The sequence below is a fragment of the Oryzias melastigma genome, linkage group LG11, assembly GCF_002922805.2.
Source record: "Oryzias melastigma strain HK-1 linkage group LG11, ASM292280v2, whole genome shotgun sequence".
Classification (NCBI taxonomy): domain Eukaryota; kingdom Metazoa; phylum Chordata; class Actinopteri; order Beloniformes; family Adrianichthyidae; genus Oryzias; species Oryzias melastigma.
This window is the reverse complement of record NC_050522.1, coordinates 8513023-8528751: the sequence shown is the minus strand read 5'-3', so window position 1 is coordinate 8528751 and position 15729 is coordinate 8513023. Positions and strand designations below refer to the sequence as shown.

The window sequence follows — 15729 nt, the reverse complement described above, 5'->3', positions numbered from 1 at the left end:
TGGTGCAGCTGAGCCATGGCCGCTATGAAGATATGATTATAAGTTTTTGTGACAGCTAGATTGTCAGGTCAACAGGAAAACAGTAAGAAGCATTGTGTATGTGACAATCAGTGCTTTATAGTTGTCATCGGTCGCTTTTTAAATCACGTGATCAGCGGTTACAGTGGCCGTTTTGGTCCAGTTGTTCCGCTTCGATTGTATTCAGACTCAGTAATCTCAGAGCGAGCCGAAGCTCAGTCCAATTGGAAACAAACCAAGACCACCTCAAAAGATGGGTCCGAGAGTGATTCCTGGTCTTTGACCAGGGTCTGCTTGCTGGTATTCAGACTGAAAGTTTGTTCTGGATTATCGGGGGAAGCAAACTCAGGTTCACTTCAAGCAAAATGTGTCCATTCTGAAACCACGACTACACAAATTTCAGTGTACCGTAAATGACAAGCCCCCATGCAAAAATAAAAAACTATGAGAAACAAATAGCGTAGGGGCCATTAACAGTTGCACTTAACTGTATAGCTATACAAACACACAAACATGCAAGTATGTTTTTCCAAAACTGTAGACTTCAGTATTTTTCATGGGTTTACCAGAAAGTCTCGTTCTAGTCAGGACCACACACAATTGTTTAGAAGAGAGCTATAATTCCTGGAAGAACCACACACAAAACCATAAACAACCACTGACCCACCACCTTGAATTAGTCATCCTATGAAATCTGCTTTCCAGGAAGAGTTTACCCAAACACACTCTGACCTGCACCTACCTAGTTTTCCACCCTAGGACCTATTTTAGCTACAAATAGTTCAGAGATGGATTGAAAATATACATTGTTTGACATATTTTAATAAAAACAAAAAAACAACAAGGGAAAACAAAGATTGTTATGGCCTAGAGGCCCCTGTTCACTTTTCTGACTGACATGTGACCTTTACCTGCTTTGAGCTCGTCATGTCAACGTGTACTCCACCACAGGAATGTTTATTCAATAGGAACTCATTCAGCTCATGCGCACACATTTGTCATCCTCTCAGTAAATCTCAAAGCTCTCCTAAAGAAACAGACTAAAGGTGAATTTCAAGCCTCATCCACTCAAAACTCTATTAAATGTCTTGTTTTGTAAGTGAACCTGGTATTTATGTATGCTACAATGGCAGTCACTGATACCTCCCACTAAGTGTTTGATGGATATTATTGCTGACTTCTCACCTAAAACAGGTTTCATTTATTGTAAAGTCACTAGGAATCAAAAGAGTGCTGAAATACAGAAGAACCAGGAGTTCATTCAATTCATACGTGAACAAAGTACAAATGAGAAAACATGAAATGAATATGTTTGGGAACATCAAATATTAATAAACATTTTATGCACAGTGGAATACAATTTTCCAGATAACCCCATCTGTAAAAAATGTGAATTAAATTAAAAATAAACAAATGTCACAACTTAGTCAAAACAAGCTTAGAAGTGATGCTGCTTCACATCTATTATTAAAACACTTCTATGATTCCTTTCATATGTAAAGAATACATAACAACAATAATCTCTCTAAGCATACAAGCCATTATTTTGCTCTCATTTCCTCACCTCCATCTGTCCCCTGGGAGGACTGCACAGTTGGGGGGCTCTTGACGGCAGGCTGTCCTGTGGGCTTCATCTCCTCTTCCTCCTCCTGTGCCCCATTGGGACAAGGATCGTCCATGGTTGTGACCATCACCACTTCCTTCCTCCCTGATGCCACAAGTATGCTAAGGCTACCCACTAGCAAACCACCACCAGCAGCAACTGTCTTCCGTCCGCTAGGCGCGTCTGTTCTGGTAGAGTTGATGCGATTAAAACCAAAAAAAGCAACAAAAAAAAGAGAGAGAAAATAAATAAAAGAGATATGCCAGAAAAAGGAATAAAGAACTAAGTGCAAAGGATTCGAAATAAAAAAAAAACAAGAATGGGATTGAGATTATAGGATGTTAAAACAAGTGAGTGAAACAGGAGAGAAAAGATGAGGGAAGGAAGCAAAAAGAAAAACAGATGTATGAATAAGTCTTGAAGGACAAGCGTGAAATGAAACAGAAGAGCCAGACTGCATACACAAATGCTTTTCTGTCCCCTCCCTCCCCTCTGACTTTAATACCTTCCACACTACCCCCCCTCCCACTTCATTTTTTTTTGTTGATCACACATATAATCCCACAATCCTCTCCTGCTGGGATTGCTTGAAAACCCCTCCTCTTTTTTGTATCCCCAGCTTCACCCAAAGTCAAGTTACCCCTGTTGTCTAGACAGAGGCAAACAGCTCAAGTTGTCCTTACGTAAGTGACCTTACATCAGTGTTACTGAAGGCAGCTCGACCCCAAATTCTTATGCTTTCCCCCCTTTTGGATCTCATTTAAATTCATTCTACTTGAGATTTTTTGACTTTTCATGACAGCAAACTGCTTCAGGTTAAATACAGACTCCTGTGGTGAGAGTCTGATGGAAGTCTTTGCTTTGATATTTCCTAACGGTTCTCCTCTCATCATGGTTTCTTACTAGTCTGTTACATTAGGATCTTAACATGTTTTCCAGATATTACTTGAGCCGGAGCTCAAACTGCTCTTAAATATCATAGACAAACGGCCATAAATCTAAAGTGTAAAAATTAAGACAGTTGTAACTAAAGAGAGCACAAACTGTTGCATATTTTATCAATTATTTATTTGTGTTCATCAACTCCAATGCTTGCTTGGTAAGATAAAGTCACTTGGAATATAAATATTTTTTTTTCCAAGGAAGTAAAGAGAAAGACTAAACAAGAATGTTTTAACCCAGAGATGTAAACCTCAGATGTTCTGCGTCTAAGTTTTATGTTTTAATCAAAGTGTTTAATGAACTAAATTTAAAAACTCCCTAAATCAGTACAATAAATAATGTTTCAGTGAAATTCAACAGTTACTACTTGTTATGATTCCTTTGACTCCATAAACAGGCCAGATATGGAGGAACAAGAGTGACAATAATCTCAAACAGGCCCCTCCCCCTTTAGTATCAATCAAGCTCCTCCCACATCAACACAGCTGTGCAAAGAGATCTGCGAGCTTTAATCCACACCGCCCAGCCCATCCTTAACCCTACCAGTCAACCCCTCCCCCATCTCTGGGAGCTGGATTTTAATCCGGCGGTGAAAAGCACGGGATTACAGGATCCACCACTCTGACCATTATCTGATGCTGAAACGTCCGTCGGTTGAATACATTGCCGATTTTTTGTTTGCAAGCATCGATGAAAGTGCGGACATCAGTATAGTGTGACAATTTTGTTTTTCTGAACTCCAACAACAACTTTTACACACCTAACCCCAGAAATCATATCCTGAAACCAATACTTTACATTGCCCACAAACATGCAAAACACATTACTGGGGAGATCGTCTTTCGATAAGATAAAAAGATGAACATTTAGATAGTTGGTTGATTCTTCAAATAAGCCACACATGAAGCCTTACACAGGTATGGAGGTTGACCCATATGGGTGCTTTGGGTTTTATGGGCATGTAGAGGGTCCTAAACAAGAGTGGAGCGCAGGTGTGTCATGTAGTTCCATTGAGGCTCATTACGCTTGGTTCACACTGGACCCAGAAGCGGAACGGAGGCCGCTTCCATTCTGCGCCCTTGTTAACCTATGGTGTGGTTCACACCAGGCGCAGAGCACCGCGGTCCTCCGTGGAAGACTTGCGCCGTGCAGTGGATCATTTCGCCGTCTGGTCTGTTTTCTGCACGAGCAGTCCTCATCAATTCTGGCAGGAAGTTACATCAACATACATGAGAAAATCCAGTTTATTTTCAAAATATTACCAATTTTTCCCAATGAAACACAGTGACTGACAAATTCGATCAAATTTTGTATCTCAACAGTCTGTGAAAATAAACATACAATCACAACACAAACTTCTCTCTGTGTCTCAACATAAGATAAATTAAAGAAGTGTAGACCAACTAAGTACTTGCATCTTCTTATCAGATGATATGAACAGTACCGGTCGTGGAAAATTGCACGTCTTGTGTGAATTGCAGGAGAGAGCGGATGCTGCTCCGTGCCACTTCGCTGAACTTCTGCATCCAGTGTGAACATAGCGTTAGGCCTCTTTGAGGGACGACATGAAAATGAAGCGTACCATTGTTGTGCGTGGTGCCGGGTGATATGACGATACATAACATGTGGGTGATAGAAAAGTCTATATTGGGCCCTTTCTTTTCCATCCTTTTTATCTTTTTGTACAAAAATGTGTTGAAACTTGAAAGTGTTGTACACTTTAAAAAATGTTTCTCATTTGTGACTATTCAGTTATATGCTACTTGATAAAAAAATAAATAAAGTCAGAGAAAAGTAATTAATGACATGTTTGTCAATTTTTTCAGAGAATAACTGAAAATGCACTTTATTTTGGTATATTATGATATATATCGTTATTATGATAAAGAAATATTTATATTGTGATATATATTTTTTTCCATATTGCCCAGCACTAGTTGTGCATATGGTAAGCATTTACAATATACTATTTGTAAGGACAATGGGAGTTACACGGACTAATGACGTATGGGTTATGCCGTCCTTACACTACACTCTAGTCACTAGTGAGGCATGTGTACTGGCTCCTTACTGACCACGCACAAATGCTGCACAGACGGGGTGTGCAGGTGATACACAAGTGCCTGTAGAACAACGGTAGGATTCCCATTTCCTTATTTCTAACAGGTTGCAAACACATCACTTGAAAACACTAATGAGCTCTCTACGCAGTATGGAAAATTCACACCTGTGTCTCACCTTCTCCACCCGTACTTATCCTTACGTGTAGTTTAAGTGTTCACTACGACCTGTGCATGAACATCTTTGGTCTATGGGCTGACGAGCGATCTATGATGTTGATATTTTGTGCAGGCCACTTCCGTGCCCCCTATAGATTTGCCCATTTTTCACCCCTATCTACCCATAAGGGTAACTGTGACAAAGGCCTAAGGAGAGAATGGCTTAAGAACATCATCATCTCTAGGCATGAAAACTTCATCCCAAAAATGGAGCTTCTTAAAGAGGTCAATTCTGGAAAAGAATTTGGAGTTCATTAGAAACACTGAGTGAACATGAAGATGAGCATGTAACTCTGTCTGTAAGGACAGCAAACACTTGTTAGAGGTGTGCTTTTTACCAAACGTAGAGATCAGAATCCACGCACACACAGGAAAACCAACAGATTTCAATTCGTTCATGCATCTAAAGCTGACAGTTTTACCCCATGGTGTGCTGTGGAGGCTGTTTACCTGAGGGAGTTGGAGTCCTACTGGCAGCTCATCAGTCAGCAGTGAAGACCTGCAGACAGAGATGCAGAGGGTGAAGCCTTCTGAGCCGTGAGGTTTCAGCTCCGCTTGCATTGATCATTCCTTCCATGCACTAACAGAAAAGGTTTCCCTCCTGTTTCATCGATCAACGGCGCTGCTGCTTCTTGCAGCACAGGAGGCTTTTCTGCACACTGAAACAGTTGTTCTTCGACGCTGTGCGCAGTCATGGACAACTGGTTGTGCTCAGCTAATCCAGCGTTCTTGCATCATCAGCTAGCTCTAAACCGTTGACTTAATAAATAACCACTATTTTCTCCAAGTATTGACAAAGCAGAGTGCTCTCACTCCAGAGAACACAACACAAACAAGTCTTACAGTCTCCCTTTGGTCTCTAGTAGCATACATGGGCACAAGTAACATTTAAAAATCAATTCATCACATTGATCATGATGAAGCAGCCACGAAGAAAAAGTATGTCTATGTAAGTATATTTACAAAACTGCTACATCCTTTTAACAACACAAATTCATTGGGGAAAAGAAATAAAAAAAAACAAAAAAAAAAACGAACATACTTAAAAAAGTTCAGCGCACTCAGTTTTACGTCTATATTTCTTGCACTGAATTTAAACAAAGCCAGAACTACAAGTCTCCCCATGACCTTCACTGCCAGACGGTGTGATGTTTAAAACATTTCTTTGATAAAACTGCAGAGTCCACCGGCACAAAGCCCATTCTTACTATTGTCTATTTGTGTAATGAACTTTTTGATTGTAAGCCAACAAGAGACAGGAAAAAAAATTATTATAGTCACTTGCCAACATTACAATTTTAAACACTTCATTTAATTTAGATTTTTTCCTACTTCCCTTCTATCTCAGACTAAAACCATCAACACTGACAAAACTGCCCATTTACCCTTTGACTATGGAGTCTCTCTGGAGCCCAAATATAATCAATACAGGAGATAGTTCAAGTGTGGTTTGTTATCGTATATATCATCTTGTGGTCTTTTTTTTAATTATTATTGATCTTGGAAGAAGCAGTGTTTTATCACCTTTACAGAAAAAGTGGGGTTAAGGGGTCAAACCATTATGCAACCCGGATTAAAATCACTTCAGCATCCTTATTGGAAGTGAAAGATATCCCTTGAAGGAATGTTAATGAAATTAATTCCTCCCCCAATCATTCGCGCTGAAGACCCAGCGGTAAAACCGACCAATCAAAAGCCAAATAAGAGAGGAGGAGCAAACAGAAAGCCCGACCAACTTCAGAAGAGTGTTTAAAAACAGGCAGAGTGAGAATGAGTCAAGGGATACACTTAGAACATAACAGACAGAAGCAGATAAAAGACAGTCTTCTCAAAGCCAAGAAAAAAAATCTTTAAAGATTAAACTGTGCAGCTGAAAAAGCCTCTGAAGTCATAGGAGCATGGGAGCGGGCAGACCACAGTCTTGAAAGAGCAAAAACGTAGTAGGAGCAATTTTCTCATCTGTTTCTAAAAGCAAGTAACTGGAGCCTTTCTGGTGAAAACCAATTTGTTTTTAAATTTGTTAGTTTCCCATTTCCCATTTCAATTTGAGAGGAAATTAGATTTGCATAGATAGGGAGAATGCAGATCTCATTTGAGGAGTTATTTGCATGAACAGGCATCCTATCTTGTCCAATACGAGTTCTCAAATAAATGAATCAATCTAAACAAAAACACGCAGCAGAGAAAAGTCATTAGCTATTTTTGTTTCAGAGGACGAACCAAGCAAAGTCCTGAGCTCCCCATTGAAGAGCATTCAGGGGGGCTTAAGACGGCTGGAAGGGTTGGTTTTTGTACAAGAACATCTCTGCTGTCACTGTCGTGGGAACTTAGTCACATTTGGAGAGCCTGTACTGTACCGCTGAACTTCTTGAAAATATTACACACATAAAAACACCTCAAACCCAGGTCTAGAAGGCACTTATACTGAAGGAACTCTTCCGTTTGTGTTCATATGTCATCGCTCTGTCCTTTGAGATCCTTCATCCACTCCAAGAGATTGACACAACAAGAAAAGTCCCTCCGAAAACTAAAAGGAAAGTGGTAAACTTTCTTGACCCCATAAGCTGCAGAGCTTCCACATTACAGCTCTAGCGTAACTACAACATTTTCAACAAATCTCAGTCCAGGATGAATGTTAATGTCACGCTAAAGGCTGGCTATTCACACATCCTCTATAACTAAAGCCATCCCGTCACACGCATCACGCTCTGCCTCAACACAAAACCCTATGTAGGTCACTGCATGTGTTACCACAGGCGCTCAATAAGAGGATTACACCGCTCCCCTGAAGATGGTCATCTTAGCAGATCAATACCTGCAGAATATTCCTGCAGAAGAAACACATCGACTCAAACCGGCACATCTTATGTTCCATCAAACTGTTTTCACTACATCTAGCATTGTGTTAATTCATGCTTTTAGTCTATTCTTTCACCAGAAACTAAAATCAAAATTCATATCATTCATGTTATCTTTTGGCAGGTTCACACATAAGGAAAATAAAAAAAATGACCTCTATTTCCTCCTCCGGCCGGTGGGATGTCTCGGCCTCGCCAAGCAGCCAGAAGCCACGCTGTTTCTCAGCTTGTCAAAACTTTCAGTTGAGATCGCACAGCAATTGTAATAATGAGCAGCTTGTGATATAACCTGACCTGCCACACCGTCTTCTCAACCACCCCCAAGCCTGACCGCCCGTTACTGAACATTAGTATGAGGGGGAATACAGGAAACTGATGCAAGCTCTAATCATGACTGCAAAGTTTGAAGCCAAAGAAACTGATGTTGTGTGATGTTGAGAAGTAAACGAAAAAACACATTTTATTGGGTAAGACAGGGAAAAGGAAAGAGAAAAGAGGTAAGGGAATCCGCAACATCCAATCTTTGAATACCAGTAACAACTCCATGTAAACATGATTTCACTGGACAGGCTCGGTGAGGTTGAAGCTCCTGAAGTGAAAAGTAAAAAAATTATCAAAGCTAGATTTGAAAAGGTTTGAAATGAAGAAAGGTCTTTCCAACAGATGATTCTTAACATCTTTAGCACAGCTTTTGTAGGATTAAATGGAGAACAGAAGTTGTTTTTCTTTTGAAATTGGACCAATTTCTGTATTAAATGCAGCATACAGTTTGATTTAATTTATCCCATTAAACCAATAAAGACCAACTCTGCTTAAAATTGTGTTTTTTAAAGCTTTTAAGATGTCCCTGTGGTATTTTTCTCATGATGGAAGACATGTATGGCTGGGCAATAAAACAATAATGAAATAAATCACGATAGAACTTTTTCTCGAAAGAAGAATGAGTCTATCACGGTCACTTGCGGTAAAGTTCTCTGTGTAATTCTCCAATGTTTGTTGACGTAGCTGTGCCCAATACATTCAATCCATTGGCTTCTCAGAGCAGAGTCTTTGGGAAAATAATGAAAGCTAACGTCATCTGATATTGTTTGCAATTTTCCTGCACTACTAATGTTAGCTTGGGGTTATGGGGGGCTGTAATCAAACAGGATAGAGCATAAACAAAGGAATCATGGGAAATGAGCAGGTATTATTCAACATCAACAGTCCTGCCTACAACTCAGAGGTGAATTCTAATGAACTGCTGCCGCTCTGCAGATATTATGTTGTAATTAGTTCTAGTTCTGGCTACAAACTGTATAACGATAATTAAAATACCACTGGTAACGATTTTACAATAGATCAAAAGATGATCGGAGTGTGTTTTAAAGTCTGAACTGGCTAATGAAACCTGGCGAATCAGCAGCAAAAATTGCCAAAGACGTTTGTCCTCCTCTGACGTCCGCTCTCATGCAGAATGCTCCTATAACATAGTGGACATTTGGTTGCTGCTGAATGCAGATTAGCATTTTTGGGTCAACACTGCAGCACTATACAAGGAAGGGAGGGCTGACTATAGATAACCACTCTCCAACATGTGTTGCTCATAGCTGCGAGCTTTGACTTACTCCACTTTCTTCAGACGGCTTCTTTTTATCTTACCACTCCTCTCATAGCTGCGTATTAATAATAGAAGACAATTTGGAGAGTAGAATATGATCTCTGCTCGGCTCCCACAACTCCTACACATTCGGATGTGGAGGGCATGTGTCAAACTTGAAAATCATGTTTTCCTCCTCTTTCCACAGGAAGGAAACGCACAGGAGAACTTGGGAAGCTCTCATCAAGCAGAAGAAGTCGTCCTGAATCCTGACTCAGAACTGGATATTCCCCCGCCCAGGAACTGTACAAACATGTTAATAAACCGGAGCGTCGTGATCTTCTGATCTTACTTTTGTATACCCTGTAGATCAGTCTGACTGCTAGAAACACACAGCAAGCCCCTCGTATAGTCTTTACAGTCCCTCCCCATAAAGGGCTTTGCAGGTCATGGACCTCCCCCATCACGTGTGCATAGCTAAACTGCTTATAAAGCTTGCCAAGAGCAAGAAGTCCTGAGATTCACTGAGAGCTGTAGTATGTAGAGGTTTGGAAGTTATTTCATACAGAAGTTCCAATGCTTTAATCTTTGATTATTTTGATTGGAAATGAGAAAGACAGAACACTTATGCTGAATTATTCTGCTTCACTGTGCTTTTTTCTAACAACTTTCCTTTTTTTTTTTTCATTAAACCATGTATAAATCTAACCATTACCAAATCTTTACTGTTAACAAAAAAGGCAATAAACAAGGATGTTCCTGTATATCCAAGAAAAAACCCATTGACATCTGAATTAATTTTGAATGCTTTGTAAGCATTCACACAATAGTGCTCCTGGTTCTGTTTATTATTATTCCTTATTTATTCTTCCGTATGTTTTCTGATTCGTAAATACTCAATCACACTTTCAGCAATTTCTGCAATCTTGGTATCAAAATCTTGAGCTAGGTAAGAACATTCCTGCTTGTACTTTTGGTATTCATACATTTTATGGTTTATAAGATTTTACACAATTCATGCGATTTTTCAGCACCATTGAAAATGAAGAGGAAGTTTTTTCAAATTTCTGCAGTTTCTGGAATCAAAACATTCAGTGTGTTCATGCTTGTACTACTACTTTCACATTTTTTGACATTTTATGCAATTTTTGAAATTTTACACCAATTTTGCAATTTGTTTTTTATGTATTTCTTCAAATATTTGAGCACTTTCTGCAATTTTGGTATCGAAATGTTCAGCATTTTCAGGACATTCATGCTTGTGCTTTGGTATTCATACGTTTTATGCATTTTCAAATTTTTTTGCGATTTTTGCGATCTGTTTATGATTTTTTCCTAATTATTTGTGCACTTTAAAACCTATGCAATATCTGTATCAAAACGTTCAGCACATTCAGGACATTTTTGTTATTTATAAATTTTACGTAAATGTGACTTTTTTCCGCATTTTTTACGATTTTTCAAGAAATTTTTCAAATTCTCGTTCACTTTCTGCAAATTATGAAAGTTTGGTGTCAAAATGTTCGGCACATTATCCAGAAATTATATTTAGTTTCTTCAGGAGACATTTTCAGCATCTTAAGCGACCACATTCAACAAAAAGCATTCACACTAGCATTATCGCAGGTAATGCAACGTTTCCAGTTTACTTATGTCTTTGCTATCAAGTAGATGGTTTGATGGTTGAAAATAAAAAAATAAAATAATATATATATATATAACAAAATGTTTTCTTGCTTGAGTAGTTATTGGAACCTTCCAGACCAAATTAGAGTATAACCCTTTCATGAATCCTTAATTAGATTATATTGTGTATGTTTATGTGTAATTTGACATTTTGTTGTTTTAGAACCTAAAATGTGAGCTTTAAAACTTAGTTAAATGCGTTGTTTTCTTTATATCCCGTATATTTAAACTGTTACACATTACTTAATTACTTTTACCTACATAAATAATTGTAATAATTGTTTTTTTTAACTGCTAGTTGAGTTATAATTTGTAAAGTAACGAAGTAAGTACTTTTACTGCAATACTCCCTTATCTCCCCCCGCGTGAAAGTTTTCGGAGTAAAAGATGTTGTATCTCTCTTCTTGACCTTGCAGGACTGTCTCTTCAGCCGCGTGGGGATGTTGGCGCTCCGGCGCGAGCCCTCCAGTCACAGCGGGTATTCCCCTCCCCTCCCTCCTTCCCTGTCCCTCCAGGCACGAGAGCCGCGCGCCTCAACCGCGCTGGTTTATCGGAGGAGTGGGACTCGTCCACAACGAGCTCGCGCTCCACACGTGCGGCCATTTTTTTCATCCCCGTCCGAGACACCGGAGCACACACCCCACCTCCGACCACAACCCGCCCGCCACGATAAGCGTAGCGGAAGAAGAGATGCGCATGAAGCTAACGTGCCTGCCCGGGGCTCGTCCTGACTTCAGAGCGGGCTCCCCAGAGAGGACGAACCCCCGCTTCTGTCAAACTCTCTGCCTCCACAAACGGCCGGACGTCTTTGTCCAACCAGCAAAAAATAAACAGTCAGCGTGAACTCAGAGTCCCCGCTCTTCACATATGACCACGAGGCGTGACTTACCCCCAAAATAACGTGCAGGAGTTCGCGGAGCTACGCCGACCGTCCCGGTTGGACGTTCAGAGTCCGCTCAGCTGTCGGTCCTGGTCCAGCATCAGACTACCAGAGAACAGAATGCCAATCAAATCATGAGGTCCCGCCTTTTCTGTGACGACACACGCTGCTGACCAATGACACGCGGCGACATGATACAACCTCTTCAAACGGGATGTTTTTTTCCTTTATCGAGGCAGTGCACCCGCCCATTCATTCAAAACCTTTAAATGTAGTTTTTTCCCCCCTCGTTAAATTAATTGTAGTGTTTAATAATCTATTCAAAAACAGCTATTCTGAAACTGCTGATTATAATCAAGTTAAATAATTTTTTCTGACTGTGCAAAAGGTTTTATTTGTCTGTGGTAAATATTAACTTAGTGTTTAGCAAATGTTTTAGTGTTTTTTCCATTCTTTACATGAATGGAATTGATGTTTTTAACATGTTTTTGTAGCATTTTTCTCACAATGGAGGATATATATGAAGAAAATTAAACTTAAAATGGCATTTCTGAGAATTTCTTCATTCAAATCGTTTTCAATCAGGAGAAGACGAAAAAATGCTATTTTGAAAAACGTTGCTTTGATGTACTCACAACGGGTCAAAAGCTCCATGCTCCACTTCGTTCTGATGCATTCACATGTAGAACCGTGATAACCTCATTCAAGTTGGCGCCTGGTTCAAAACTCTCCAAAAGCTTCAATAATGGTTGCCATTTTCATTGGGTTGGGGGTGTGAGGGCCTGTAGTGGATGAACATGTTAACAGAGATTATGGGTGAGAGGAAAGGGAGGCGGGGTTGCTTCACGCTAACTGTCCGACCCACAACTCAGAGGTGAATTTCTGATAAACTTCTGCTGTTCTGCATAAACAATATCCTAGCAAGTGACACTGTTTTTTAATATATATACATATATTTGGCTAAAAACAGTGTAATCATAACTAAAAGACCAATGGAATTCTTTGAAAATAGACCAAAAGAAGATTAGAGAAAGACTTTAGATGACCGTCTTTCTCTAGAAATACATATCATAGCCAAAACTAAAAGTTTAATCGTTGATTTCCAGTATTACCCAGTTTAAATGTAAATTGTTTATTCTAATTGTGGAAAATCCACATGAGCTCTAAAAAAGTAGCTAACAATAAAACTATAACTAGGTTTTGCAGATAGCATTGGTTTCCATTGTTTTCTTAATCAAGAAAAACTGTTTTTCAGTTTTGCATCATATATATGTTTTTAACTAATGCATTGACATTAATATTATTTTTTATTATTAATATTATCATTATGTTTAATATAACTTACATATTTGTTAATTTAATAAATTAGAGAGCTGATATCTCCTCTAGTGAGACTAAATGTTATTTTACTTTGATCTTATTTCTGATCATCAATGTCTCCAGTATCTTCTGAAGTGGAGCTTATACGAGGCATAGTGAAGCTGATGGTTAACCTGGTGAAACCTTTTAATTAATAATGCTAAATATAAACAACATCATGAACTTACCAACCCCTCACCTCCTGGTGTTTGCCTCATGGAAGATATATGTTCTATTTTTAACTTTCTGTCTGTATCTTGACTACGGCTGTGAATTTATTGGTGCTATATCTAGTTATGCAATTGCAATAGTGCCCTAGAATTGAGCTTCCCCTCTTTGTTTTAGCATCGTGACAGATATGTATCCCTATGGCCACAAGAGAGCGCCATTAGCTGTCCGTTTACTAGCTTCAGCATCAGATTGGATTTTTTTTCATTTGCGTTCACAAAGACACAGGAAAGTGCATTTGAATGCATTTGATTTCATGTGCAGCTTCAGATCAGAGCAGGAACCGCAGCTTCATATCAACCGTTTCTGCAGTTTGTAGTAAAGGCACGAGGCAGTGTATGAAATATACTTGTAATTCCAAAAATTTTAATTACATAAGTAAATCGATAAATTAACCTCAAGTGTTTTAAGGTGCATTGCTTTTGCAGCAGGGAGGTGACAGTTCAAAGCGAGGGTGTAGATTTTCCTACTTCGACACCTCAAATCATCTCTAAAAACTAACTTTAAACTATAAGTTTCATATATTCCCATTTCGTGTACAGTTGACGTGTCCTCTAGCTTTTTTTAAGGTGTATTAAGCTCCTGCATCATATCAAACAAAAAAAAGTGTACAAAATAGATGGATAAAAATTCTCTCACACAATCAAAGTTTTAGCCACAAAAAATTGACACAACATCTTTATGAATATTGCAATAACTTTATTTCATACAGTTTCACTTCAGGCGAGACAGTTAAGAACCTTTCATAAAGAAGGGCAAAGAGTATTTGAACACCGGTTTTTCCTAAAAACTATTTTACAATTACTCTAAATCATGATACGGTGTCAAATTTTTTTCATTTTCAAAGCATTTTTGCATTGTTTTATTAATTCTACTTACATATTCTGTTTTTTAATGTATATTTTAGGGGGTAAAATACTCTTTTGGTCATCTGGATCCATGCCCATCAGTGCTCTTTGGTCTCACCATTACCACACACATGACCCAATAGTGCAATGTCTTGATTTTTTTTTTTCCCTTTGAGCAATAGTCATCAATAATTGTCCAAACTTTGGTTCAAACAGTGAGCCTTTAATAACACAACTATATAATACAATCTCCTTAATTCTCCTTCACTGAAATTGAATCAGAACAAGTTATTTACAGTTGAATGGCAGGTGTCAGTGAATAAGCAGTGCTGACGGTATAGTTGATCTGTAAGGACGGATGGTCGACCACTCAGACAAGTGACGGGGTGGCAGGTCAGAGTAGTTATTGAAGGCGTGAGGGTCAGTGAGGGCCGGCGTTGGCGATATCATCACCACAATGATGGGTTATAACTGCAGAGAGAAGCAAGAGTCCATATGAGCGTGGATGGATAGATTGACTTTAAACTCATAGCAGAACTCACCTTGACTGTGGAAGTGTGTCTTTGCTTTCTTTTAACAGCAGCTCTGACACCAGTGTGTCCAGAATCTCAGGACTGGACCTCTTCCCATACCTGAGACACACAAGCAGACCAGACAGAGCATCAGAGTTTCAGAATGTATTCGTGTTGAAGCCAGATGCCAGACCACGCGTGGCAGGTGGTCGTATTTTCCTTTCTGGGCTTTAGATGATAAGTTATACATCTGAGAATGGGTCTCCCTGTGGCTAAACGCCTGCAGAGGCATCCAAATCCCTGACATTCAGAGGGAAGCTCAAAAATAATGTGACAAAGCATGCTGGCACTTTATCTTTGAGGAGTAGGAATGTGAAACCAGTCCCTAATAAGCCACTAAATCAGCAACCCCGATCATAAAAGTTAAAACAAATATATAAATACAGTTTCTTTCACTTTTTGTCTGATTTTGAGAAAATGCTTGCTCCCACCTCTGTCTTGTGATGAGATTGATGTAGTGTCTCAGAGCTGAGTAGTATTTGGCCAGCTCCTCCGCGGGAGCGTCGTCCCCAGGGTTCTCTGGCTTCACTGGGTACCCCTCCGTCAAGGCTTCAAGGCAGAGCAGCGCCCACAGCAGGAACCCCAGGGTCCCCAGCCAGCTCACCAAGTTAGGATGCATCTAGCACGCGCACATATTTTCACAAACATTTGACGTTATTTTAAGTTTACCAACTTCAATGAAAATCCACCAAAGTTGCTCAACAAAAATTACTGATCATTTCAATTTAAGATGTGTTTCAGTTAAAGTACTCACATTTCCAAAGGGTTTGAGTAGAGTTTTGCGCGTCCTCCTGTGCCGTGTCCTCTTGTTCTTCTGAGCGCACGGTGCGCGCTCGGGTTTATATCTGCGCGCGCCATGAGGCGCAGCAGAAAAACG

General features: G+C 39.5%; 2 protein-coding genes and 1 long non-coding RNA gene across 10 annotated transcripts in view; 1 reads left to right on the top strand and 2 right to left on the bottom strand.

Moving 5' to 3' along the window:
* LOC112136337 overlaps nt 1-10541 on the top strand; it is a 22765-nt gene extending 12224 nt beyond the window's left edge. Inside the window, exon 3 of the long non-coding RNA XR_002917334.2 lies at nt 9488-10541. This is a non-coding gene — a long non-coding RNA (uncharacterized LOC112136337). The remainder of the gene's footprint in view (nt 1-9487) is intronic.
* mpp6b (membrane protein, palmitoylated 6b (MAGUK p55 subfamily member 6)) overlaps nt 1-12000 on the bottom strand; it is a 22716-nt gene extending 10716 nt beyond the window's left edge. The window contains exons 1-3 of one of the 8 annotated variants that reach the window (XM_036214270.1): nt 11855-12000; nt 5293-5341; nt 1583-1903 (exon numbers count right to left, since the gene is read on the bottom strand). In XM_036214270.1, coding sequence (XP_036070163.1) covers nt 1583-1709 — 127 coding nt within the window. In that variant the 5' untranslated portion in view covers nt 1710-1903; nt 5293-5341; nt 11855-12000. Of the gene's footprint in view, nt 1-1582; nt 3342-5292; nt 5342-7855; nt 8025-11854 lie in introns of those variants that run through there. The other 7 variants (XM_024257913.2, XM_024257921.2, XM_036214271.1 and 4 more) reach the window with 7 other exon arrangements.
* A 2116-nt stretch (nt 12001-14116) lies between these two features.
* Nucleotides 14117-15729, bottom strand: npy (neuropeptide Y). The gene is made up of 4 exons (XM_024293881.2): nt 15607-15729; nt 15284-15471; nt 14823-14912; nt 14117-14751 (listed from the first exon to the last, which is right to left on the bottom strand). The coding sequence occupies exons 2-4, from the start codon at nt 15469-15471 to the stop codon at nt 14730-14732; spliced, it is 300 nt and encodes a 99-aa protein (XP_024149649.1). The 5' UTR covers nt 15607-15729; the 3' UTR covers nt 14117-14729.

Bases quoted from the DNA above. Each gene is read 5' to 3' on its own strand.
- npy (XM_024293881.2), bottom strand. From the start codon at position 15,471: ATGCATCCTAACTTGGTGAGCTGGCTGGGGACCCTGGGGTTCCTGCTG. The intron at 14,913-15,283 runs GTGGGAGCAAGC...TGTGTGTCTCAG, and splicing joins AATCTCATCACAAGACAGAG to GTATGGGAAGAGGTCCAGTC. The intron at 14,752-14,822 runs GTGAGTTCTGCT...TTCTCTCTGCAG, and splicing joins GACACACTTCCACAGTCAAG to TTATAACCCATCATTGTGGT.